This window comes from Protomyctophum parallelum (assembly GCF_964188405.1).
Source record: "Protomyctophum parallelum genome assembly, chromosome: 6".
Taxonomy (NCBI): domain Eukaryota; kingdom Metazoa; phylum Chordata; class Actinopteri; order Myctophiformes; family Myctophidae; genus Protomyctophum; species Protomyctophum parallelum.
Window position 1 is genome coordinate 4417765 of NC_139701.1, and position 25504 is coordinate 4443268.

The 25504-nt window shown below is 43.3% G+C and overlaps 1 protein-coding gene across 3 annotated transcripts in view; it reads left to right on the plus strand.

Annotated features, from left to right (window-relative positions):
- Window positions 1–25504, plus strand: part of negr1 (neuronal growth regulator 1) — a 343508-nt gene that overhangs the window by 95421 nt on the left and 222583 nt on the right. For all 3 annotated transcript variants that reach the window (XM_083766947.1, XM_083766946.1, XM_083766945.1), the window contains exon 2: window positions 19142–19380. In XM_083766947.1, coding sequence (XP_083623073.1) covers window positions 19142–19380 — 239 coding nt within the window. The remainder of the gene's footprint in view (window positions 1–19141; window positions 19381–25504) is intronic.

A 25504-nucleotide genomic window follows, 5' to 3' on the forward strand; every position in this document is an offset into this window, starting at 1 on the left:
GCCTGTCTGTCACCTCCATGCGTTAGTAGAAAGCAGGCAGCGAGCGAATGCTCGGCGTCTAAAAAAAAGGCATAAATGAGGTAAACGTGATTTACCTTAAATAAAGGATGCAAAAAGAAAGAAAACATACGTACCTGTAGTAGCAGAGGTCTGTTAGATCTTTTGCCATGCAGGGTTTACAGTCTTTACATTATTTACATGATATGTAGTTGCATGTCAAAAGTAAGTCAGTCCCGTTCTATACTGCCGTATAGGAGGCCCATACTGTACATGGCCTTGACCTGTATAGGGTCCAGTCCACATACTGTAGGTACTGTACATGGCCTTGACCTGTATAGGGTCCAGTCCACATACTGTAGGTACTGTACATGGCCTTGACCTGTATAGGGTCCAGTCCACATACTGTAGGTACTGTACATGGCCTTGACCTGTATAGGTTCCTGTCCACCTTACTGTAGGTATCTGAGTGTTGAATGTTGAACAGAGTCTGTCAATGGTTTGCGACGCATTGTGAGCTCAAGTAGATCTGATATTTTCCACTGAATGTTCTATTGTTGCCAGAGTACGCTTTATATGAAATGTCCAGAATTGGGGAAGCTATAGGGTTCACGTGGGTAATTTGAATTGTTAATAGCAATTAGTGTTAACACAGAGTGCAAATAGTCACTGCAGCTGTTGTTTAACCCATTCTGACCTGAGATCAGATTCATACGAGGTTTCCACTGGACACACACTGGTCTGATTAAATTAACACTTTTGCTTTTAACCATTGTGTGATAGAGACCTCATCAAGCACAGCGTGAATGTGCAAAGACTTAGGATTATGCACTGTAATGTGTGTATTATGAATGGTGTTAACAATGACACTAATTAAGGTCATGTTCCATTTAGCGTAACAGAGCCTTTCCATTGAGCATTGAACATGCATAGATGGTACATAAGGGGATAATCACGTTCCCCACTGTGACTGGGTTGGACTTCATGGCTGAGACTGGGGGGAGAAAGGGAGCGCTCATTTTGCATCACGTGATAAACGATTCCGTCGAGCCAACTCGGACGTGCCCGCATCGACATGCACAACCATTAGCTTTTCGCCTCAGGCACTGTCTGGCCCGGCGTCTCACTCGGTGCACAAGCCTCAAGCCTCAGCGCATCTGCCTTGTTGAGGTAAACAAAAACAAGCACTCCTCTCACCCAAGTTGACCCAACCATAGTTGGGGGAAAATTACATAGCTTACAGCAGCAGCACCCTGTCTCTCTTTGGCCGTAATGGAACACAACCACAATCAGTATCATTGATTATCATTGAACCGTGTTTGACCTGGAATGAAGGTGATAAATAATGAGAGAGAAGCTTCATTTTTTAGGAAATACTGTTCCTTTAAGTCTAATATATGGGAATGAAAATGTGCTGCTTGTGAGATTTTGAACTGTGAAGTTCATAAAGCTGTTGAAGATTTATCGAACACAGAAGTACCAAGAACCACAAATATCTGCCTGCCGAAGCAGAATTCCTGAGAGGCCTGCATGCGGTTTGTTTGGCTCTATCTTCAGTTATGTAACGTCTCCTCCCTGCACTGCACAGTCTGCACTGCATTGACTCGACTCTAAGGTTCATCCACAAGTCATAACTATTCAACCATTCAGACCTCTCAAGCAGGGGTCACTTCATTCACATACAGGCTCTCTAGCGGGGCGTAGCGGGTACATTCAGGGGCCCCTAGCTGCAGGGGCCCTTAAGAAAGGCTTAAAGTCTGATAGATGACTGTTGGGGCAAACAGTGTTTCATCCCAGAATTAAGAAAGGCTTAAAGTCTGATAGATGACTGTTGGGGCAAACAGTGTTTCATCACAGAATTAAGAAAGGCTTAAAGTCTGATAGATGACTGTTGGGGCAAACAGTGTTTCATCCCAGAATTCTTTGAAGAGAACTTACGTGAATGTCAACTGAACTGAATAACAAAAATTATAAAGGTTTTCTAAGAGGATTTGTGACTTTACAAGTCTCTTTTACTACAAGTCCTATACTGACTGACAAGTTTCCCCAAGTTTTTAATTTGGCTTTAAAATGGTGCTCATTTTCTTTTCTTTTTTCCTCTTCTTGCAATAGTCTCTGTGCGTCTGTGAGATTGGTGTCACCATCAGGGCTGTGTGGATTATATGACTGGAGCGCTTCAGATGTCTCCCACCACAGCACACAGTCCACAGGATTACTGCAGGGATTAAGAGCCTGGTGCTCTGTACCTCTGCCACACAGCGCCATCATGTCCTCTTTTCTCTCCCCGCACCACACGTCACGGTCACCAAACACAAACACACACACCTGGGGCCCTGCCGCTGACACAGATGAGCAGGACGGATATGATGGGATCAGCATAATACTGCCCCGACTTTTGATACATAATAACTCAAAATTGTTTACGAAGTAGGAAGTGAACACAGATGTTCACTTCACAATGAACTCTCAACACCGCGTGACCTCTCCTCTCACTGCAGTGGTTTAAAGGCGCATAATACATTTGGCCAGTAGACTCTCAAGGATCACACAATCTTTAAAAAATGCTTCCGCCGAACACAGTCTGCTGCTGCACAATTGAAACGCTGAAAGTGCAAATAAACGACGTGCATGTCCAGTCTCTCCCCCCCAACACACTTTTGGCGTGTACAGAAATCTTACTGGAAATCAAATTAGTCGAAGCATATCTCTAGCTTTCTTGCTTTTCAGAAATTGAAATTCTAAAATATATGTTTTCAAGCCTATTTATCTCCAACCGGACTGGACGACTGAAGGCCAAACATTATGGTAAATGGTAAATGGTGCATTTATATAGCGCCTTTATCCAAGGCGCTTTACAGAGACTGTGCATTACAGTCACCCATTCACACACCCATTCATACACCGATGGCAGCGGAAACCATGCAAGGCACCAACCAGCACATCGGGAGCAATTAGGGGTTCAGTGTCTTGCTCAAGGACACTTCGACAGTAACTCTGGGGGAGCCCGGGTTCGAACTGGCAACCTTACGGTTACCATCCAGGCACTCTACCCCTGAGCCACCGCCGCCCATATTAAACATGTTATGTTATGGCTGCACATAACACAGCACTATTATATACACAACCCAGCCTGGAGGAGACATGCACTCAGAGGAGCACACTTTTCTGCTTTCATTTAAATGAAATGACAAACAGATGACAGCTTCCGTTTGAGGCTTTCAGGACGCATAGTTTACAGACTCTCTGTAGCTCAAAGATTGTGGTTTGTCTTGAGAGACCACATTTGCTAATTCTTCAGGTTCAAACCCTGCATGTCATATACTTACTCCCTCTCTCTGTCCCATAAGTCTTATCTATCTAAATGGTGTATTACAATTACAATTTAGGCATTTAGCAGACGCTCTTAATCCAGAGCGACTTACATTAAGCAAGAACAAAAAGCATGGGAATACATCACATAAAAGCATTTATCATGAAACATGAAACCTGCTTTTTTTATTACACACTTTCCCTCCCGTTCACGAGTTACATTAGTTATGTTTTCATTGTTTCATTTCTGTTTTTAATACTTTTTAAGACTTCCATCCATCCATCTTCAACCGCTTATCCGTAGTCGGGTCGCGGGGGCAACAGCTCCACCAGAGTGCTCCAGACTTCCCTCTCCAGAGCAACATTAGTGACTTCCTACCTGGGGGATCCCGAGACGTTCCAAGGCCAGTGAGTTTCCTCCAACTGTGCCTTGGTCTGCCCCAGGGTCTCCTCCCAGTGGGACGTGATCCTTGGTCTGCCCTGGGGTCTCCTCCCAGTGGGACATGGTCCTTGGTCTGCCCCGGGGGTCTCCTCCCAGTGGGACGTGGTCCTTGGTCTGCCCCAGGGTCTCCTCCCAGTGGGACGTGGTCCTTGGTCTGCCCCAGGGTCTCCTCCCAGTGGGACGTGGTCCTTGGTCTGCCCCAGGGTCTCCTCCCAGTGGGACGTGATCCTTGGTCTGCCCCGGGGTCTCCTCCCAGTGGGACGTGGTCCTTGGTCTGCCCCGGGGTCTCCTCCCAGTGCGACGTGGTCCTTGGTCTGCCCGGGGTCTCCTCCCAGTGCGACGTGGTCCTTGGTCTGCCCGGGGTCTCCTCCCAGTGGGACGTGTATCGAGGACCTCCCTAGGGAGACGCCCGAGAGGCATCCTAACCAGATGCCCGAACCACCTCAGCTGGCTCCTTCCCAGGCGAAGGAGCAGCGGTTCTACTCCGAGTCTCTCTCGTGTGACTGAACTTCTCACCCTATCTCTAATGGAGATGCCAGCCACCCGTCGAAGAAAAACTAATTTCAGCCGGGAACCCATTTTGGTGTTAGCATTATGTTGTGCTTTAGCTATTTAAAAATAGCAGATCTACAAGCTCGTACGAGCTTGTAGGTCTGCTATTTTTGAAAAATCGAAGAGCGACTGAAATGTTTTAGAATCTGGTCAGAATGCGTTAAAGAAAAATTATTTGGAATTTGCACACAGAACCATAGTCCCCTTCCACTTGCCATTCTGACACCTTCATTCTTAAACATCAGTATGTGCGTGTGTGAACAGAACACTTTCACTTGAGGCTCCGTGGTACCATAGAGTACCATGCTCACTCACGTGTAAAGGTGTGTCTCTTTGGTCACGTGGGAAGCGGTAACAATGGGCTAGAACATCTGTCTCCGACTTTGTGTTCAAACGTCTTCCCACTCCCACTCGCCGCTGGATGTAATGGCTGCAGGTTTCTCTCATTATGCTCTTCAAAAACATCCTTTTACCCAGGAGCGTTTCAGTGCCTGTTTCCATTAAGGGAAACAGCCGAAACACAAAGCCAACGAACGGCTGGGTTTCCCCCGAATGCATTTAGTGTAAGACTTTCTCAGATGCTCCTCGAGGCCGCACACAGAAGCCTGTGAACATAGACATTCCGTGCATGGACGTCCCACGCAATGGTAGGCCTCAGGCCTGGTATGGTAGGCCAGTAAAGAGAGCCTACTGTCAGCTGTCCAGCAGTCCAAATATTATTAACCCATTCTGACCTGAGATCAGATTCATACGAGGTTTCCACTGGACACACACTGGTCTGATTAACCCATTCTGACCTGAGATCAGATTCTAAAAAATGTCAGTCGCTCTTCGATTTTTCAAAAAATAGCAGACCTACAAGCTCGTATCGCGCCACTTGGTGGCTAAAGCATAACATGATGCCAACACCAAAATGGGTGCCCGGTCAGAATGGGTTAAAGGGATTGTGACATTAAAAAAAAGGTTTTGGAATTGTTCTTGGTTTTTTTTTAGGTTTTCTAATCTCAATTGCACCCAAAAAACATGAACTTTTAACATTCAGTAGATTTTCTGTGATCTGGGGTTTTCTGGCTCAAACAGGTGCTCTGATTTGCCGGCAGTAAGTGACATCACTTACTGCAAATCCCATATATGTCAATGGGATTTGCCAGCAGATGTCACTGTTTCACTGTGTTGCCTGTTTTCATTGTAGCTCAAAAGGCCCAAAAAACCCCAAAGAAAACTTCAGACCACAGAAAATCCACTGAATGTTCAAAGTTCAGGTTTTTTTGGGTGTAATTGAGGTCATAAAACCTAAAATAAAAAATAAAAATAAATGAAAATGAATGTCATAAAACCTTTAAATTAAATTTCAGAATGGTATACCTGAGGCGAATACCGGAAGACTCACCCCGGTGCTTGCCCGTTTTTCCTCCCGGAATTGTCACCAGTGAGGGGGATAACTTTGTAATATGCTATTGGGCTGTTTGTATTCTTTTTGGAAAAATATAAAAAGATACTCCTGTAGAAAGGCTATATTATTTTACTTATATTGACCCTATAAACAATTTAGTATTATTTAGTATATGTAAGGTTTTGCACACTCAAATGGTACCTCGTCAGATAATCCCCACATATCCTACAACAACTTCTGTGAACAGACTTCAATGTAGTAGATTTTCATAAATTATATTTGTACTTAGGCTGTTCTGCTGTCATGAAAGTTTATAGTTAGAGAAATTCAAAGTCCAGCCGTCTGCTGTCCAGCCTCTGCCACCCCTCACTGGGGAAAATTCTGGGAGGAAAACAGAAACGGGGTGAGTCTTCTTGTTACCCCTGAGGCCTACCATTGCGTGGCACATATATGCACGGAATGTCTATGTTCCCAGGCTTCTGTGTGCGGCCTAGAGGGCATCTGAGGGCGTCTTACACTAAATGCGTTTGGGAAATGCGTTGTCTCTAAAGATGTTCCACGACTGTGGCAGTGTGATTAAATGTTATTTGGCTAATTTGAGTGAAAACAAGGATGTGAATATGTAATGTGCCAGGTAAGCTCTTTAAAAAGGGCTGTTTAAATTAAGTTCTCAGTGCATTTAACCCATTCTGACCTGAGATCAGATTCATACGAGGTTTCCACTGGACACACACTGGGTCTGATCAACCCATTCTGACCTGAGATCAGATTAAAAAAATGTCAGTCGTTTTTTGATTTTTCAAAAATAGCAGACCTACAAGCTCGTTCAAAAATAGCAGACCTACAAGCTCATATCGCGCCACCGAGTGGCGCGATATGAGCTTGTAGATCTGCTATTTTTCAATAGCTAAAGCATAACATGATGCTAACACCAAAATGGGTGCCCGTTCAGAATGGGTTAAAAAGGTGTCCACTCTAGAATAGCCAAATTTACAAGCGCATTGCGTTAGATCTGTTTGAGGGAGCAAACAATTCAGAAGATTGAAGAGTTACAGCTGGAAGAACTTTGGGATCTGTTCTGGTATAATTATAGTCATTTGGCACAATATATATAGAGCCAAATGACTCAGCTAAGGTCATGGCTTATCGCTTTAAGGTTTAGTTTATTTGCATAAATTATAAAAACTGATTAAAGAGAAGGAAAGAAATGAAGAAAAAAAGACAGAGAAAGATGTCAAAAGATGAATCTTTAATTAGTCTAATTCATGTTAACTTCATTTTTGTTGGGTACAAATATCCTTCCACTCTTAGTGGTTCCCTTTGTATGCGTTGTGAGACGTAACACAGTATAGAAAAGACGGCTTAAACCATTCTGACCTGAGATCAGATTCATACGAGGTTTCCACTGGACACCCACTGGTCCGATGAACCCATTCTGACCTGAGATCAGATTCTAAAAATGTCTTCTACATCCTGACAGTTTTCCATTCTGACCTGAGATCAGATTCTAAAAATGTCTTCTACATCCTGACAGTTTTCTGAAAAAGCTATGTTTCTATATGTCAGTGGTTCTTCGATTTTTCAAAAATAGCAGACCTACAAGCTCGTATCGCGCCACTCGGTGGCGCGATATGAGCTTGTAGATCTGCTATTTTTAAATAGCTAAAGCATAACATGATGCTAACACCAAAATGGGTGCCCGTTCAGAATGGCTTAAGATAGAAGTTGAAATCAATGTCCTTGGGGTCTTACATAAGTGTTACATAACGGCAGAGCTCAGACTACAGGAGATACCATCCAGAAAAGTGTACTCATTCTGTGCCAATTGTGGCGAGAGGAAAAATGCAAAAATAAAATCTTCTAAACTACCAGACTGTGACACACGTACAGTCGTACACCTACGGAACACATTTGCAAGACGAGATTTGTGAGGCTGCTGCTGCCGGGAAACATATTTACATTTCAGTGCCACTGTTTTGCTGAGAAAACTATTTTGAAAAGCAAATAGGAATCTGGGTCACACGGATGGCCTATTGTTAATCATGGCACCCTATCAAAGAGCTGAGTTTGGCTAAACAGATTACAAATCTTCCTGTCTTAGTAATCACCATACTGTAATTAATGGCTATTTCATCTCTATTCATACAATGTGCTGAAAATGCCACCCACTCGCTTCTTTTGTGTGTGTGTGTGCATGCACATGACCTGCGTTTGTGTGTGTTAACGGAGAATTCCATGCTAGAATGCTTTCTTATCTTTCTTACTGTTTCTTTGTAGTTGTTTCCCCACCAAAGAGGTCCAGGTGTTATTTTGTGCAAAAACTCCTTATTGGCTATTTTCCCTACCATAACCCCTCAATGAATTGCATTGCATTGAATGGGAATTGAATGGGGCTATGGGGTGTTGTGCTAATTTGCTTATTTCCATCAAAATAAGTAGTAAACTGTGCCGCTTGGGATATTATTTACATTATGAAGAGAGGATATATACAAAAAATATATAATTTTGAGCGATGGAAATAAGTGAATTAGCACAACACCCCATTCAATTCCCATTCAATTCAATGCAATTCATGTAGGGCTCATGGTAGGGGAAATAGCCAATAAGGAGCTTTTGCACAAAATAACACCTGGACCTCTTTGGTGAGGACGTAACAACTACAAAGAAAGGTAAGAAAGCCTTTTAGTATGGAATTCTCCTTTAATGTTATTGTGCCTTTGGTTTCTTGGTCTTTGTGAGCCAAAAACGACAATAAAGAGGACAGTCATAATGAGCCTGGCAGCTCTGCAGTCACTAGTAGCACGCTGGGACAAATAAAAGTATCATTTAATGCATATTTAAAGCCTAAAAAGCTGCCTGAGAATGCACCCTTTGGGGTCTATGCAATAATTAACTTGGCTTTGTACAGAATTAAGGGATGCATACCTCCCGTTAGGCTCCTCCTACGGGGAAAGGGATTTGATTAAAGTAAAGCTCACTGGAGGTGTCATGGGGTGTCGCGTTGCCCTGCTGCCTTCAGCTCTGAGAGACGTCAACAGTATAGCCTATATTTGAAGGAACAAACTAGGGAAAAGTTATCTGGAAACATAACTTGTTTGCAGTATAGGGCCTCCTTCCTCCTCACCACCGTAGCTCTGCTGCGTTTGCACGTCCTTTTAGTGGAGTTCGCCCGAGGCAGATTTTTGCTCTGAAATGAAGTTGAAAAAAAAACCTGATTCGAATTTCAATTTCACAAACATACTGTATGAAACCATAGAAACTGTGTGATAGCGAAACATTTAAAGTATAAATATTAACTTCAATGTATGAAAAGATGATTTAGTTTTAATTATACAACGAACAAGCAAACAAATATAATATGCAGATAAACTTAACTTTATTTTATTTACCAGTAACTACTTACACACTTACACCAGCTCAGTGGCCTTGTGGTTAGAGTGTCTGCCCTGAGACTGGACCGGCCGGGTCATACCAAAGACATAAACATAAATTATAGACATAAATAAAAACATAAACAAATCGGAACACATCAGCTTGCAGATGCCGATCAGTCAAATAATTGCTGATATATCAGCCAAAACAATATATGGGTCTGGTTCTACTTCATTTGATACATGTACAGTAAGATGCATGCTCGTTTCATAACAGGAGGTTGACATAATGTGAGAAATTATGCGGCAAACATTTCCAAAGTGTGATCTGAAATGAGCCAAAATGAAAGTTGGAATCAAATCTAACAATAATATTGTCATGCTGATTTCTCATTACAAGTGGAGCTGCGACTCCCCAAAGGAATGTGAAATGTGCGTTAAATGGTGAGAAATGTGCTTTAAATGATCAGTCATTTGAAGATAATGTTCTTCAGAGAGGCTGGCAGGGAGCCTCCGCTCCGCTTATTGCTGTACTGTAGATATAAGAGACACGCCTTGTATTCTGCATAGGTTTGTATTTATATCTTTAGATCATTCTGCATAGGTTTGTGTTAGCCTATAGGCCTGTATTTAAATCTTTAGATCATTCTGCATAGGTTTGTGTTAGCCTATAGGCCTGTATTTATATCTTTAGATCATTGACTATGGAGCTGGTTATTGGATTTGCTCTTGTCACCTATTGGCCTTTTACACAACAAAATCCTTAGTTAGTGTTTTACGTCTTGGCGGTTGTTCGAAATAAATTGACCAGGAATGTGCATGGAAATGTTAACTAGCCCCCATTGTATGTCTTTTGACCACTGAAACCCTATTTTATACAAAATTGTGAATCTCACTTATGTTTATCTTATCTTTTTGAACCACTCCAAGGAACAGCAATGTCTGTACTGTTAACCCATTTTGGGCGCGAACCCCTTTTGGTGTTAGCATTATGATATGCTTTAGCTATTGAAAAATAGCAGATCTACAAGCTCATAGCGCGCCACCGAGTGGCGCGCTACGAGCTTGTAGGTCTGCTATTTTTGAAAAATCAACTGAAGAACGACTGACATAGAAACATAGCTTTTTATCAGAAAACTGTCAGGATGTAGAAGACATTTTTAGAATCTGATCTCAGGTCAGTGACTTGTCCGTGTTAACCTATGTGACTATGAGTACAAGACTACTAAGTAGGGGCAAAAGTGGCGCTGTTGTGCCAGAAACAGAGAGAGAGAGAGGGGGGGGGGGGGGGGGCAGTTGCACCACTCAGTTCACACAGGTGTGATTTTTGTTCTGTTCTTTACACACTGGGGCCTCGGCAGATAAACAGTACGTTGTTGGAGCAACAAGTTCGAAGTAGTGACGCCTCATTTATTTACACAGGTTGATGCTTTTATTCGCAGTGAAAGTTTTATCTTGTTCCAAATAAAAGTTGTGGTGCTTTTTATCGTCGCTCGTCACGGTCTGTCTGTCTCAACACAGACCGTACTTACTGTCTCCATGCTGGCGACGCCCACATTCCATTCCACCACGCTACACAGTGGTGGAAAGTAACTAAGTACCGGTACATTTATTTTTGAAGTATTTGTACTTTACTTGAGTATGTTACATTTTCATTACTTTTACTTCTATTCCACTACATTTCAGAGGCAAATATTATTGTACTTTTACTCGACTACAATTATTTTACATATTTCTTTTTGATACTTTTGATAGCCAATCACAATTTGCGTCTTAACTTTTGTCTTCATTTCTCAAAGCTCTAAGCAGAAGGTCAGCTCAGTGGCCTTATGTGGTCAGAGTGCCCGCCCTGAGACTGGGAGGTTGGGGTTCGATCCCCGGCCGGGTCATACCAAAGGCTGTAAAAGTGGGACCCAGTGCCTCCCTGCTTGACACTCAGCATCATAAACCTTCATCAGCCCGACAGTTCCCTTCTCCCCAATCAAGACACTACCTACAGAACTGGACTCTTTTTGATCATTCTTTGCTACAAGTGTTTATTCCTGATCTCCCTTCGTATTTCTCAGTGTTTTTTTCCTTATTGACTTTATTTCTCAGATTGGATTTCGACCTTCTGCCTGTTTTTGGACTTTGTTATTTATGCCTGCCAGCTTTAGATGAGTTTACCTGTTTTGGACTGCTTTAATGGTTTTGACCTCTGACGCTGCTGAGCATTGATTGTAAGCCTTTCCCCTTGTTTGGTCGCTATTAAACTTGTGGACCTTACTCTGCCTGTGTTGCCTGCATTTGGGTTCCATTTTGTGTTGATGTACTCATAACATACCTACAAGTAAGACGTGCAAACGCGGGAAGCTCGTAAATTGCAATAACAACAATTAGAATAAATTACTTACTTTTTTTTTCTTTTTAGTTAGTCATTTTTTTTAAGTTTTCTAGTGTGTGTGTGTGTGTGTGCATGTGTGTGTGCTACAGCTGCGCCCTCTGGTGGCGGGCGGGTGGTGTCACAGCGGGACAGACAGACACACACACAGACAGACACGATCTGCAGGGTCTCATAGTTAGCGCAATTAAACTTGTGGACCTTACTCTGCCTGTGTTGCCTGCATTTGGGTTCCATTTTGTGTCGATGTACTCATGAGTCATGACATAAAAGCAAAGTCTGTGTTTATTGCCCATAAGTCAGACATCTCGTTAGTCCGACCTACGTGGCCGGATTAAGAGGTTTGGGTTAGCCCAGAATCAGAATGAGAATCAGCTTTTTTTTCTCTATAATTTTTATCCCACGATTTTGCAACCCATTTTGCAACCCAGTGTCAATTATTATCTAATGTAATCCTGGGCGCTACACTTCATCTGCCAACAGGGGACTGACCTCATGCTTCCTTCTATGCATGAGGAGTCCAAGCTGCTTCTTTTCACCTGACAGGGGAGAGTCTCCCCAGCCAGATGTAGCGGGTGGAAGGAACATGTTATTCCAACCAGTTCCTTTCCCCTCCATCAGGCGCCCACCGGCTGGCCAGGGGGAGGTAGTTTAGAGACCAGGATTACTGCATGTTTTTATGAGGATACCTACCCTAGGGGACACGGGGAGAACATGTGAGGGTACCTACCCTTGGGGACATGGGGAGAACATGCAAACTCCACACAGAAAGGCCCTTTCGCCAACCCCTCCTTGGGTGTGGGCACTGATGGCGTGGAGGAGAGAACACGCCCCAGCACGAATCGAACCCCGGACCTCTGCCACCGTGCCCCTATGAGAATCGGCTTGTATTAGCACAGGTTTACTGTTGTAAAGAAGTGGGTGAAATTTGTATTTCAAGCGGCCAGTTTAGTTTTAAGCTTCTGTTATTTCCAATGTTGTCCTTTCTCCATTGTGACAACAAACACTGTCATCAGGGAAGTGCATCTGCGAGGTAAAGCCAGCAGCTAGCGACCACGGCCGGGCCGCTGTCCTCTGCTCGCGTGTCTGACGGGCATTTCCTTGGCACGGGTTACAGAGCTTTGTTTTGGATGCCAAACTGATTTCCTCTGAGGCTTTATTGCCTAAGCTGGCGGTCTGGATGGGATGTTGACAATAGGTTAACAGTAGTTTGATGGCCCATTTTCTGTGGACATTACTTCCACGGTTTGTGGTACTTAGAGACATGATTGCATCAACACAGCGAGACGGCAGGAATGATGAGAGCAAAACAACTGCTTGGCGCTGACCGCAGCTTTCATGGCGTCGTTTTTCAAATCCTCGTCGTATTGACTTTTCATCAGAATAATAGAGTTGGCCTCAAAACGAGTTTTCTTCAAACGTACATTGGGTGTACAAATCTAGCAAACTGCTGCTCGAGTAACGCATTATCATATGATTATACATAAACACTCAGTCACTGCCATCACGTATTAAGTTCTACGAGTGGCTGCCATCCATAGCCAGTACATTCAATGTGGGCTAGCTTTGTGTACATTTTAGCAGGCATTTTGCACATGACTCAAAAGATGTGGAAACCAGCAATATTACTTAGGGGAGTAATATGTTTACTCTACTTATTACTCCTTAGAAAAAGTAATAATATTACATTTCTTATTACTTGGAATCAAGAGTAATACTGTTACATATTACTTTATATAAATACTTTTCAACCTGGCCCCTTCCACCCGCAAAATAACACAATCTGTTTAGCCGGCTCCTTTTACAAGCTGCCCATTGGCTGGCCCAGACACGAGGCGGGACTTCCCCCCTTCTTCTCCGTTGGTTTTTATTTTGACTCGAGTGGGAGGGGAATCCCGATCATAGACTGTAGCCACGCCCCTCAGAACATACGCGACTTTATGGTCATTTTTTTAATTAATGGGACCATAATTTTCCAAAAAGAATATTATGACATTAGAAATGAGACTTTAAACTAGTGACTGGAAGCAGAAAGTATTCATGACCATGTTTATTAAGGTAATACAGTCTAGGTGAAGTTGGGCCCAAATACATGGACTTCTATGGGGCTATGGGTTTTTCTGGGTCCAATGACAGCGCCACAACAGGCCATTATATGAATCGCGATTTCCTTATAGGCTTCACAAAATATCTGTCTGACTGCCCCCCTGATAAGAAGTCTCCAATCAGCCAAACTGAATATTTGCAGGATATATAAAACAAAAATAGTCAACAGTCTCTCATCAGTCTTTTTCTGCTGCATATTCCACATTTGGGATTCAACATCAACAATCTGAACTGCACAGCGCACACACATGGCTGCAGCATCTCAAAACGGCATTATTATACTGTATATACGTAAATAACAAACAATAAAATAAAGCAACAGTCTCTGACCTTTTTGAGGCAGCCTGTTGTTGACTCACGTCCAATTTCAAGGAAAAAAAGGGCGCTGCTATTCCTTTATTTGCCCATGGGCTGTCAGATTGGAGGCAGCCTGACATTAGACCTCAAAGGTATTTTGATGGACCAATGGGACCATGGTGCATGATGGAGGGTTAAGTTGGTTAACCTCATCTGCAACAATTCACTCAGCGAATGAGCCAATTCTTCAGATCGTCTCCATTTAATGTCCCGGTGGATCAAATCCAGTCTGTTTTGCCGGCAACTGCAAGGTGTGTGTGGGAATTAAAAAACTTCAGTGCACTGTGCCTACACATGTTGCGACCACAGGTCGCAACATGTGTAGGCACAATGCAAGGAATAAATGCATTCGCCATGTATCTGAAGGAAGTCTGATCCAATCATTTTTAGATTTCTCCAGTTTAATCCTGAGTTTAAGTTTTTGTTGTGTTCAAGATCTGATTTTAGGCATGTTTAAGCCTCCAGGAAAATCCGTGTTGAGGTTCTTAATCCACTGTTTTTCATTAAAACGTCTTTGTCCTACTGTCCAGTTGGGATTGTGTTGAAGTCCAGCGCATTTTAGAGCTTCAATGCCGTGAGCCATGAAATGTTGCACAAACCTTGTGGTTGTCTTTTTTCCATTGTTAATATTGTATCTGTTGTACCTATTGTTTTACCCGTTTCTCCGACATATTGTAAACCACATTTGTCACATGTGATTAAGTAAATGCAGTTGCTGGTTCTGGTTGTTATTTGTTGTTTAATCTCTAACACGCGTTTTGTAGTTCTATTTTTGACTAATTGTTTGGGTTTGAAGTATTCTGGTCCCTGGCGTGCTGGTGTGTTGATTTCTTTTAGCTTGCTGTGTACCAGATAATCTTTAAGGTTTTTGTTTTTTTTGTAGGCCGATATAATTTTATAATCTTTTAGAAGATCATCCGTTCGGTTCTCAAAATTCCTTTTTATTCTGTTGTTGGCTAGTGTGCTCTGTGTTGAATAACTGGTTATCAGGGCCAATTTGGGACCTGGATCCTGCACTCTTATTTCTAAGAAGGTACTTTGAGCTTTCCGGAGGAATGTCCTAGTGTATCCTCTTAGTCTGAGGGCCTTAAATAGTGTTTTACAAGCTATTTTGAAATCACTTCTTTGCGTGCAAATCCTATGGAATCTTAGTAGTTGTGATTTGACTATCCCTGTGTAGGAGTGTGTCGGGTGAAATGACGTTTTGTGTAATAGGGCGTGGGTGTCTGTTTCTTTAAAGAATACTTTTAAGTCTAGTTTCCCATTTGTGTTAAAGTTTGGGCCCTTGAAGATTGTTACATCAAGAGGGTTAACCTCATCTGCAACAATTCACTCAGCGAATGAGCCAATTCTTCAGATAGTCTCCATTTAATGTCCCGGCGGATCAAATCCAGTCTGTTTTGCCGGCAACTGCAAGGTGTGTGTGTGTGTGTGGGGGGGGGGGGGGGGGGGGGGGGGGTTGTGTTTCTTGTCTTTAAACAGATGCTTCAACACCTGGACAAAGTGTTTTTTTTGCACACGCAAAGTTTATAATGGACATTAATATACTTTTGCATCTTTGACAGACAGGAATGAAAAATAATTCCCGATACATTTCTCTGTCATGTCTGTCTTGTTTTTTGGAAGTGAAGCGAGTGGTGTGACTGACGGTCGCATAACAGACGCATAACTTGTCTTTAAACAGATGCTTCAACACCACCTAGACAGTGTTTGTTTTTGCACACGCAAAGTTTATAATGGACATTAATTATACTTGGCATCTTTGACAGACAGGAATGAAAAATAATACCCATACATTTCTCTGTCATGTCTGTCTGTCTCTGTTGTTTTTAGGAAGTGAAGCGAGTGTGACTGACTGACGGTCGCATAACAGACGCATACGCTACGTCATAACTGTGCGCAGGCTGTGCAGGCTAACAAAAACAGATCTACAAGCTACAGCGCATCTCTGTTTTTACCCGTTGATAGCTTGTACAGATCTGTTACATCTACTATGAGTGCATAACTGACCGAATGAACAAAAACAAATGACGCTCATTTGTAACGAGTAACGAAGTTCACCCAGTGTCAATTATCTAATGTAATCCTGGGCGCTACACTTCCTCTGCCAACCTGGGGGGGGGGGCAGCGGACTGACCTCATGCTTATGAGGAGTCCAAGCTGCTTCTTTTCACCTGACATGGGTTTCCCGGGCTGGACTTAGCGCGTGGAAGGAACACGTTATTTCCGACCAGTTCCTTTCCCCTCCATCAGGCACCCCAGCTGGCCAGGGGGAGGTAGTTTTAGAGACCAGGATTACTGCATGGTTTTGTGAGGGTATCTACCCTAGGGGACACGGGGAGAACATGCAAACTCCACACAGAAAGGCCCTTTCGGCCAAACCCTGCCTCGGGTATTATGGGCACTGATGACACGGAGGAGAGAACACACCCCCAATGCAGCTCCCACAGCGTCCCCAGCGGGAATCGAACCCAGGACCTTCTAGCTGTGAGGCAACAGCACTAATACCGACTGTGCTACTGTGCCCCCAATCTCTGCACATGTTGAAGTTTGTCAGAGCATCCCTAAAGTAAACTGAAATGATGCTCCTGAGTATTGTAGGAGGGGATTCCAGTGCAAACAGAGAAGTCCAGCACGACTGCACATTTGTGCCTTAACACGGAGCGTGTACAAATGTAACCAAACGGATCCGTGGGGGTCTATTTGGTCGCAAATATGTATACTGTACATTAACTTTGAGGATTGTACTGTGTGCCCTCCCTGGCACACGTGCACTATAGGACTAGCTCTAGCGACATTGACTGTATTCCTGGAACCTGCCCTTGATTCAACATTCAAAATAGGACACTTTTACTTCTGTTAATCACAGGACACAGGCATCCACGTACACACACACACACACACACACACACACACACACACACACACACACACACACACACACACACACACACACACACACGCATTCTACCTCCCATGTAACTGTGAATACAATGGTGACATTTGTTACACCAAGCTATAGTTAGCAATTAATCTCAGAGGGACTGCACAATAACAAAAAAGGCGAAGAAAAAGACAAAGGAATTTAAATTTGAAACTAAATCATAGTGGAGGCCTTTGATTGTAATCAGCGTGCCTTTTTTTTTCCCCTGTCGTTTTACCTGGAGATGTGTTTTCCTGTTTTATTACAGCAGATCAATTTCCTCTGGAGGCATATTTATTTTAAGTAGCAGCAATAAGGCATTGCATTTCAGTGTCTCTGCACTTCCTTTTGTTGACAAGCGAATAGTTGTGGTCTGGTAGAGACATGAAGCATGGCGCTGGCTATGCCAAAGGGGACGTGGTCTGGTTTTCGATCTCCCACAGGCTACAGCCACAGCCATACGAATAAACGCATGCCTGTTCCCTCACCCTGCGTGGTTTGTTTAATTTCTCCACACAACCTCACATTAGTTATGAGTACTCCAAGGAGCTTTTCACTAGATTCTGAATGTCTTGCTCTATAATATACAATGGCTTTGAGACATCATTAGGCCCATACACAGTAATAATACAGTAAAAATCCTTATTGATCGGCTATTTGTTGTGAAAGCCTTCCGCATTATTAAGAATGCTGGGTTTTCCATCCTTGTGTTTCTTGACCTGCCTCAAAGGTTTTTTGGTGTATATATATTTGAGAATAGTTCAGCTGTGCCTTTTGGCTCTAAGTTGCTCTGTGGCAGTATGCCGTTCCTTAGTGGTGAATGAGCAAAGCAAACAAGGATAACTTAGAGTCTTAGGCCATCGTTTACTTGGATTATTTACTCAATACAGCTTTGGGTTCTTCATGCATCTGAGACTGAGATGTATGGTGGTGTGAAGCTGGGGCCTTCTGGCGTTTTAGGTCTAATCCTGAGAGAAGATAAGGAAAATAATAAAGTGCATAAATATTATATCTTGCTGCTGCTTGCTGTCGATTCGTCAATTCATGTAGGCTTACAAGTCATCAAGTACTATCCCCACGTATATTTTTTAACTTAACCCATTCTGACCTGAGATCAGATTAAAAAAATGTCTATTACATCCTGACAGTGTCATTATTAACCCATTCTGACCTGAGATCAGATTCTAAAAGTGTCTTCGATTTTTCAAAAATAGCAGACCTACAAGCTCGTATCGCGCCACTCGGTGGCGCGATATGAGCTTGTAGATCTGCTATTTTTCAATAGCTAAAGCAAAACATGATGCCGACACCAAAATGTGTGCCCGTTCAGAATGGGTTAAGGTACCTTTACTATATTGATTATTAAATAATCTATAGGCCTTCCCGACTACATCAGAGACATTTACCCCGCGATACAGTTAAGACAAGAGCTTTAGTTACTATAAATTACTTTGCAGATTTAGACTATTATACAGAATATGCATTAAGTTGTAAATGATGATTAGGTTTAAGCTACCCAGCAGCACATATAAAGTAATTAAAACCAGCCCCATCTTTATCAGCTGCAACGTTTAAAGTGTCCAATTATGAACGTTATTGTGAAATGGACTACTCTGCATGATGACTTGAGTACTTTTACATTTGGTACTGTAAGTATATTGTATAAGTAAAACAGTGAATACACGCCTGGGCCGTGGCTCAGCGGTCCAGGCACCCCCTGGCTGGTAATCCAGTCTGGCAGTTTGCCGCGGGTTTGACTCCCGATCCCGACATCCTTTATTGCATGTCTCCCCCCCCCCCCATCTCTCTCCCCATTTTCCTGTCAACCTACTCTCTGTCCCTCCATAAAATATCATACTATAATTAACCGAATGTCTGTCCGTGTGTGTGTCTGTGTGAAACAGTGCCGTAACTCCTTACTGCCTGCACCAATCACCCCACACTTTTCACACAGGCATTGACCATATGCATATGGAGGGCGTAACGAAGACCTTTTTTCGATTTGACACATTAATGATTATTAATTAATGTTAGTAATTAGTCAATTACAGTACCCTTCACGGGGGGGGGGGGCAAATATCTCACAACGGGTAAGGACTAGTATGAAATAAAAAGGCGAAAGCCACAACAAAAAAGACATAAAAAAAAACAGTGAGTGATTACAGGACTTTTACCTGCAGGAGATAATAGTTCTTCCGCCACTGCAATTCATCACAAGCTCAGCCCGTGCTTGATGGTGTTGAGCGTGCACACGGTCCACTTATCAGCGGTCCATGTCCTCATGTCTCTCCCATCCCGTGCCCCTGTACAGGTGCTACCTGCTGGATGGGATCTCTAAGGGCGCCTGGCTGAACCGCTCCAGCATCATATTCGCGGGGAACGACAAGTGGTCGGTGGACCCGCGGGTGTCCATCGTGTCCAGCGTGGGCGACAAGCACGAGTACAGCCTGCAGATCCAGAAGGTGGACGTAACGGACGACGGCCAGTACACCTGCTCCATCCAGAGCGAGAGGAACCCAAGGCCGAAGCTCCTCAACCTCGTTGTCAAAGGTGAGCTATAGTGCTGTCTTTATTGCTGCGTGTGCACGGAGTGCTGTGCGTGTGTGTGTGTTAAATGGTAAATGGTGCATTTATATAGCGCCTTTATCCAAGGCGCTTTACAGAGATTGTGCATTACATTCACCCATTCACACACCGATGGCAGCGGAAACCATGCAAGGCACCAACTAGCACATCGGGAGCAATTAGGGGTTCAGTGTCTTGCTCAAGGACACTTCGACAGTAACTCTGGGGGAGCCCGGGTTCGAACTGGCAACCTTACGGTTACCATCCAGGCACTCTACCCCTGAGCCACCGCCGCCGTGTGTGTGCGCGTGTGTGTGTGCGCGCGCGTGTGTGTGTGTGTGTGTGTGTGTGTGTGTGTGTGTGTGTGTGTGTGTGTGTGTGTGTGTGTGTGTGTGTGTGTGTGTGTGTGTGTGTGTGTGTGTGTGTGTGTGTGTGTGTGTGTGTGGGTGTGGGTGTGGGTGTGGGTGGGTGTGGGTGTGTGTCTGTATTAGTCGAGCACTGTTAGTCGCGTGGGTGCGTGCGTGCGTGCGTGTGTATCTGTCAATCAGCACTTGCCGATGGGTGTGGGTGTGGGTGTGTGTGTGTGTGTGTGTGTGTGTGTGTGTACTGTACTGTACGTGCATGCTTGGGATTCATGGCACGTGCGGGTGCCATACCCTCCTCCGTGTGAGCACATGCATTAAACCAGCTGCCTGGAGGTACATTTAGTTCCCCTGTTGTTGTTTGTCGTCTCTGCACCTGGCAACCTGCGACTGGTTGGCCATTCAGTTTGCCACATAAAAGGTTCTGAACAATAATGCCATACTTTGATGTCATTTTGTAGTACTGTACTGTCCCCTCTGCTTGCATGCATCTGCAGCTCTCTCGGCCCCTTTCCTTGGCTCCTTGGCTCCCTCCAAGCCGTAATTCTTCCCCTGAACATCTTGTTTGTTCACTATTATCCCATTCTGAACGGGAACCCATTTTGGTGTCAGCATCATGTCGTGCTTTAGCTATTTAAAAATAGCAGATCTACAAGCTCATATCGCGCCACCGAGTGGCGCGATACGAGCTTGTAGGTCTGCTATTTTTTGAAAAATCGAAGAACGACTGACATTTTTAGAATCTGATCTCAGGTCAGAATGGATTATACATGGATCATGTAGCTCATACAGCTCAACATATGGTCTGTGACAATATACTTCCATTGCCTGGGTAGCTAATCATGGTCACAGGTGTATCCAGCACCATCTGTCCTATACAAAATAAATCACTCATTCACTTTCATCGTTTCACTTTGAGGTGATTTTTGGTCCTAGTATTTGGTCAACATAATATATTTACTTGCCGTTGACACACTTTGTGAGTTTTCCGCCTGTTCACATTGTCTAACTGTTTAATTTCAGCACAGACTTGTGTAGCTGTAGAACAAATGAAAACAAACATAGTGGTACAAAATCTCCTCTCCACTCTTACTGGGGCGGCGGTGGCTCAGGGGTAGAGTGCCTGGATGGTAACTGTAACGTTGCCAGTTCGAACCCGGGCTCCCCCAGAGTTACTGTCGAAGTGCAAGACACTGAACCCCTAATTGCTCCTGATGTGCTAGTTGGTGCCTTGCATGGTTTCCGCTGCCATCGGTGTATGAATGTGTGTGTGAATGGGTGAATGTAATGCACAATCTATGTAAAGCGCCTTGGATAAATGCAGCATTTACCATTTACCATTTTACTGGGTGTGGGTGGAGGCTGAATCAGACCAGATGACAGTTCACTTAGTGATGGGTGTGGCCCAATTTGGCACACCTGGGTGTGGTCCTATGTAGGCCAGGTAGAATGCTCACAGCAAACATTTGTGTGAGGAGAGACTGTCTGCACCTCCAGAACTGTGTCCACCTTGTGATGCAGTTCAGCCTCAGTTTGACGGCCGCTAAATGTTTAATCCAGGGTTCCACCGTGCGTAAAACACTATACCCGACATTTTGTTTAATGCTTTTAATTCGCCGTTTTAAAATAATTCAAAAGAAACAGCGGATTTTATCCTGGACCACCTGATGACGAGGCCGTCTCGTTATGATGATGACCGGAACCGGAAATCAAGTCATCATCTGGGCTGCTGCTAGGGCTTCTGGGAATTGAGCTCAATGTAAGTGGACGGGGGGGTTTGTTTGGACTACAATGCCTCATGGAGGCGGATCCTGTAGCGCATTGTAATGGCCGCTGGTACCGATGATCAAAACATGACGACGGACCATTTTTCGCCAGATTGTCGTCGTTGAAAGCTGTAAATACGTCAGCGTATGCTCTAAAGGTAATTAAAACGATCTTGGCAGCGTAGAATATTTGATTAACCCATTCTGACCTGAGATCAGATTCATACGAGGTTTCCGCCGGACACACACTGGTCTGATGAACCCATTCTGACCTGAGATCAGATTCTAAAAAATGTCAGTCGTTCTTCGATTTTTCAAAAAATAGCAGACCTACAAGCTCGTATCGCGCCACTCGGTGGCGCGATATGAGCTTGTAGATCTGCTATTTTTCAATAGCTAAAGCATAACATGATGCCGACACCAAAATGGGTGCCCGGTCAGAATGGGTTAAATAGCGGGTAATGCGTTTTTATGGAGTCAAACTGTTAAGTAAGTTTTGTTCCTCATCATCATTCATCACCATCATCATACCACCACCTGCCAAATAAACCAAATAAATCATGTTAAGCATTTTATCCATCAGGTCCACTGGTTTTAATAGTCTGATCGTTATATCCTGATGCCTGAATATAATACCACCCAGAAAATAAGAGTCAGCATTTTCTTCAATAGTATAAATGTTTAAAAGTTTAAAATGAAAAGAGACTAGTGCTTTTCTGCATTGCTCCTCCAACTCAGGCTATACCTTTTATGCGTTGCTGCAACTTATTTCGGATTTGTTGCAAATAGAACCGAGCTCTGAAAGAAGCATCAACAGCTTGTTGAAACAATGGTTGTCTGATGACGCTTTCAGCGTGTCGAGGCCCTGATGGCTGACACACTGAAAGCCCACAAGTTAAAAATAACTTGTTTTTTAGAGCCGTCAACAAGTGAAAACGGACAATACAAATGAATTGTGAGGACCAAACGTCCCCACATGCATAGTAGAGAGTTTGAATAAATAGACTGACGTGTCACGTCATTTTGGATCACGTCGCGCGCCAACGCTCCAAAATAGAACCGAGCTCTGAAGGACACATCGACAGCTTTTTCATTTTTACCACACCCACTTAAGGCCTCCAATGAGGCTGCAGCCATTTATTGTAAACAAGTGCGTTTTGACACTTTATGTGTGCCAGGGCCACCCGAGCCTTCAAGGCTCCAGACCTATACATTTCTCATAAATTATGTGACCAGTGGCCAGTGATTTCAACCACAAGTCGGCAATAGTATAACTTCACTATAGAACAAAATACATTCTTTCTTTTTTTTTGGTGGTTTTCGTTTTTAGCCACATTAACACAGTTGGAATGTTAAAGAATGTTTTTATTCCATCAGAACATCGTTTTAGTGTCATTAAGTCGTTTACATTGCAAAAATGTCTCTATAATTACAGATTATTTGCCGTATTTTGGGGGTGTGAACATTCCTGCACGTATTTACATAGAGTCGTTTCGATTGGCCGTAGCTATCTTTGTTCTCCAGTTACAGTAGCCGTGTGTTTCTGTGACAATAGTAAACGCAACATCAGCATTATTGTTAACTTGATATGATGCTGTTGGATGTTGTAAATACAAGTATAAATTAACTGATTTACCCATCGTCCACTGAAGAAAAAGTTGCTGTTTGTTTGTGGTCTCCACACGGACCACACGCATTCTGACGATTGTCTTAGTTGTAAATCCATTCTTCTGCCCTTTATTTCAGTGCACACATGTGCATGTTTAGCACTGTGTTTTAATCTCTGTAACTTTATTACCGTTGGATGCAGCTGCCTGATGATCAATACATGAATGAATAACATCGCGCGCAGAGATGCTAAATAATTTGAAATCTTAGAATGACAAATTCTGTACTTTGGTGTTTACAGTTCAACAAGTTTCAAATGGTTATAATAATTTCAATGAGCAATACATCATATGAAAGGTTACAGTGTGCAGTTTCATAATATGTAAAGAACTGAAAAATGACCATGGCCCCCTTGTATATTAAACCACTGTCCCCGGTCACATATGAAATAGAGAAAATAGCAGATCTACAAGGTCACACCGTGATGCGCCGTGCATGTGTATATCGGCTATTTCTTTATGTTTTGGAAATGCCTATTATTGACATGCACACAACAAGGACGCCAGGTTGAATGTGGTCTACCTTGTTGAAGGATACATTTGAGGGTACATTGTGTGTCTCAGGTTGAATGTGGTCTACCTTGTTGAAGGATACATTTGAGGGTACATTGTGTGTCTCAGGTAGACTGTGGTCTACCTTGTTGAAGGATACATTTGAGGGTACATTGTGTGTCTCAGGTTGAATGTGGTCTACCTTGTTGAAGGATACATTTGAGGGTACATTGTGTGTCTCAGGTAGACTGTGGTCTGCCTCGTTGAAGGATACATTTGAGGGTACATTGTGTGTCTCAGGTTGAATGTGGTCTGCCTTGTTGAAGGATACATTTGAGGGTACATTATGTGTCTCAGGTTGAATGTGGTCTACCTTGTTGAAGGATACATTTGAGGGTACATTGTGTGTCTCAGGCTGAATGTGGTCTACCTCGTTGAAGGATACATTTGAGGGTACATTGTGTGTCTCAGGCTGAATGTGGTCTACCTCGTTGAAGGATACATTTGAGGGTACATTGTGTGTCTCAGGTAGACTGTGGTCTGCCTCGTTGAAGGATACATTTGAGGGTACATTGTGTGTCTCAGGTAGACTGTGGTCTGCCTCGTTGAAGGATACATTAATTTTGAGGGTACATTGTGTGTCTCAGGTTGAATGTGGTCTATCTTGTTGAAGGATACATTTGAGGGTACATTGTGTGTCTCAGGTTGAATGTGGTCTACCTTGTTGAAGGATACATTTGAGGGTACATTGTGTGTCTCAGGTTGAATGTGGTCTACCTTGTTGAAGGAAACATTTGAGGGTACATTGTGTGTGTGTGTGTGTGTGTGTGTGTGTGTGTGTGTGTGTGGGGGGGGGGGGGGGGGATGGATGGCCACAACGGGTAACCAGCTAAACGAGCCGTGATTCTTGGTGAGTGTTTTGGTCGGAGCCTGTCAGAGTTGACCAAGCAGTATCAACCCATTTTGGGAGGGAACCCCTTTTGGTGTTTTAAGCTATTGAAAAATAGCAGATCTATAAGCTCGTACGAGCTTATAGATCTGCTATTTTTTTGTTATCATGAAAATGTGGCGCAAATCTTTGAATATATATGCTTTCACAACAAACGTTTTAACTCAAACCTTTGCTTCTGCTGGTCTCTGGAACAACATTTTCAGATGGGGCTCGGTGGCCAATTACATATCATTTTTGGGGTACTTGACATGAAATATTGAGCACCACTGATACAGAAACATGAGGTATTTCAGAAAACTTTGATTTAGATTTAGAAGACGGTTTTAAAATGTCGACGTCGTCAGGCCTAAATGGGTTAAGCAGTATTGACATTAAATGCCACTGCTGTGATTCACAAAAGGTACAAATTGTGACATTTCAACTTCTAGCATTAAAGACCTGCCACTGAGCAAGTGAGCAATTTGAGAGTTGTGGAAATATATATATACGGCGTATATTTTGTTTCCATCCATATATTATACAGTATAGTAGCAAACAAATCTATTATCTTATGGGAAACCAGCCGGTAGTTGTCTGATAAATTCACCAGAGAACTAATTAACGACTGGACTTTGACAGCATGCAGAATAATTGCTAGTTGTTGTGGTAATGGGCTGTAGGCTGAGTTTGTATGTAAGGTAATGCCTGGCTGCCTTAGCTGTTGAGGTGAACTTACAGAACAGGAGAATGACCATCTTCTAAATGCCATGTTCCATTCCTTTTATGTGATGCAGTGATTTACACCAATTAAGTCCAACTTGACTCTGCATATGCTTTTGTTTACCGACTTGCAATAATTATTGCTGCCTCCAGTCCTGCCTTGACATCCAC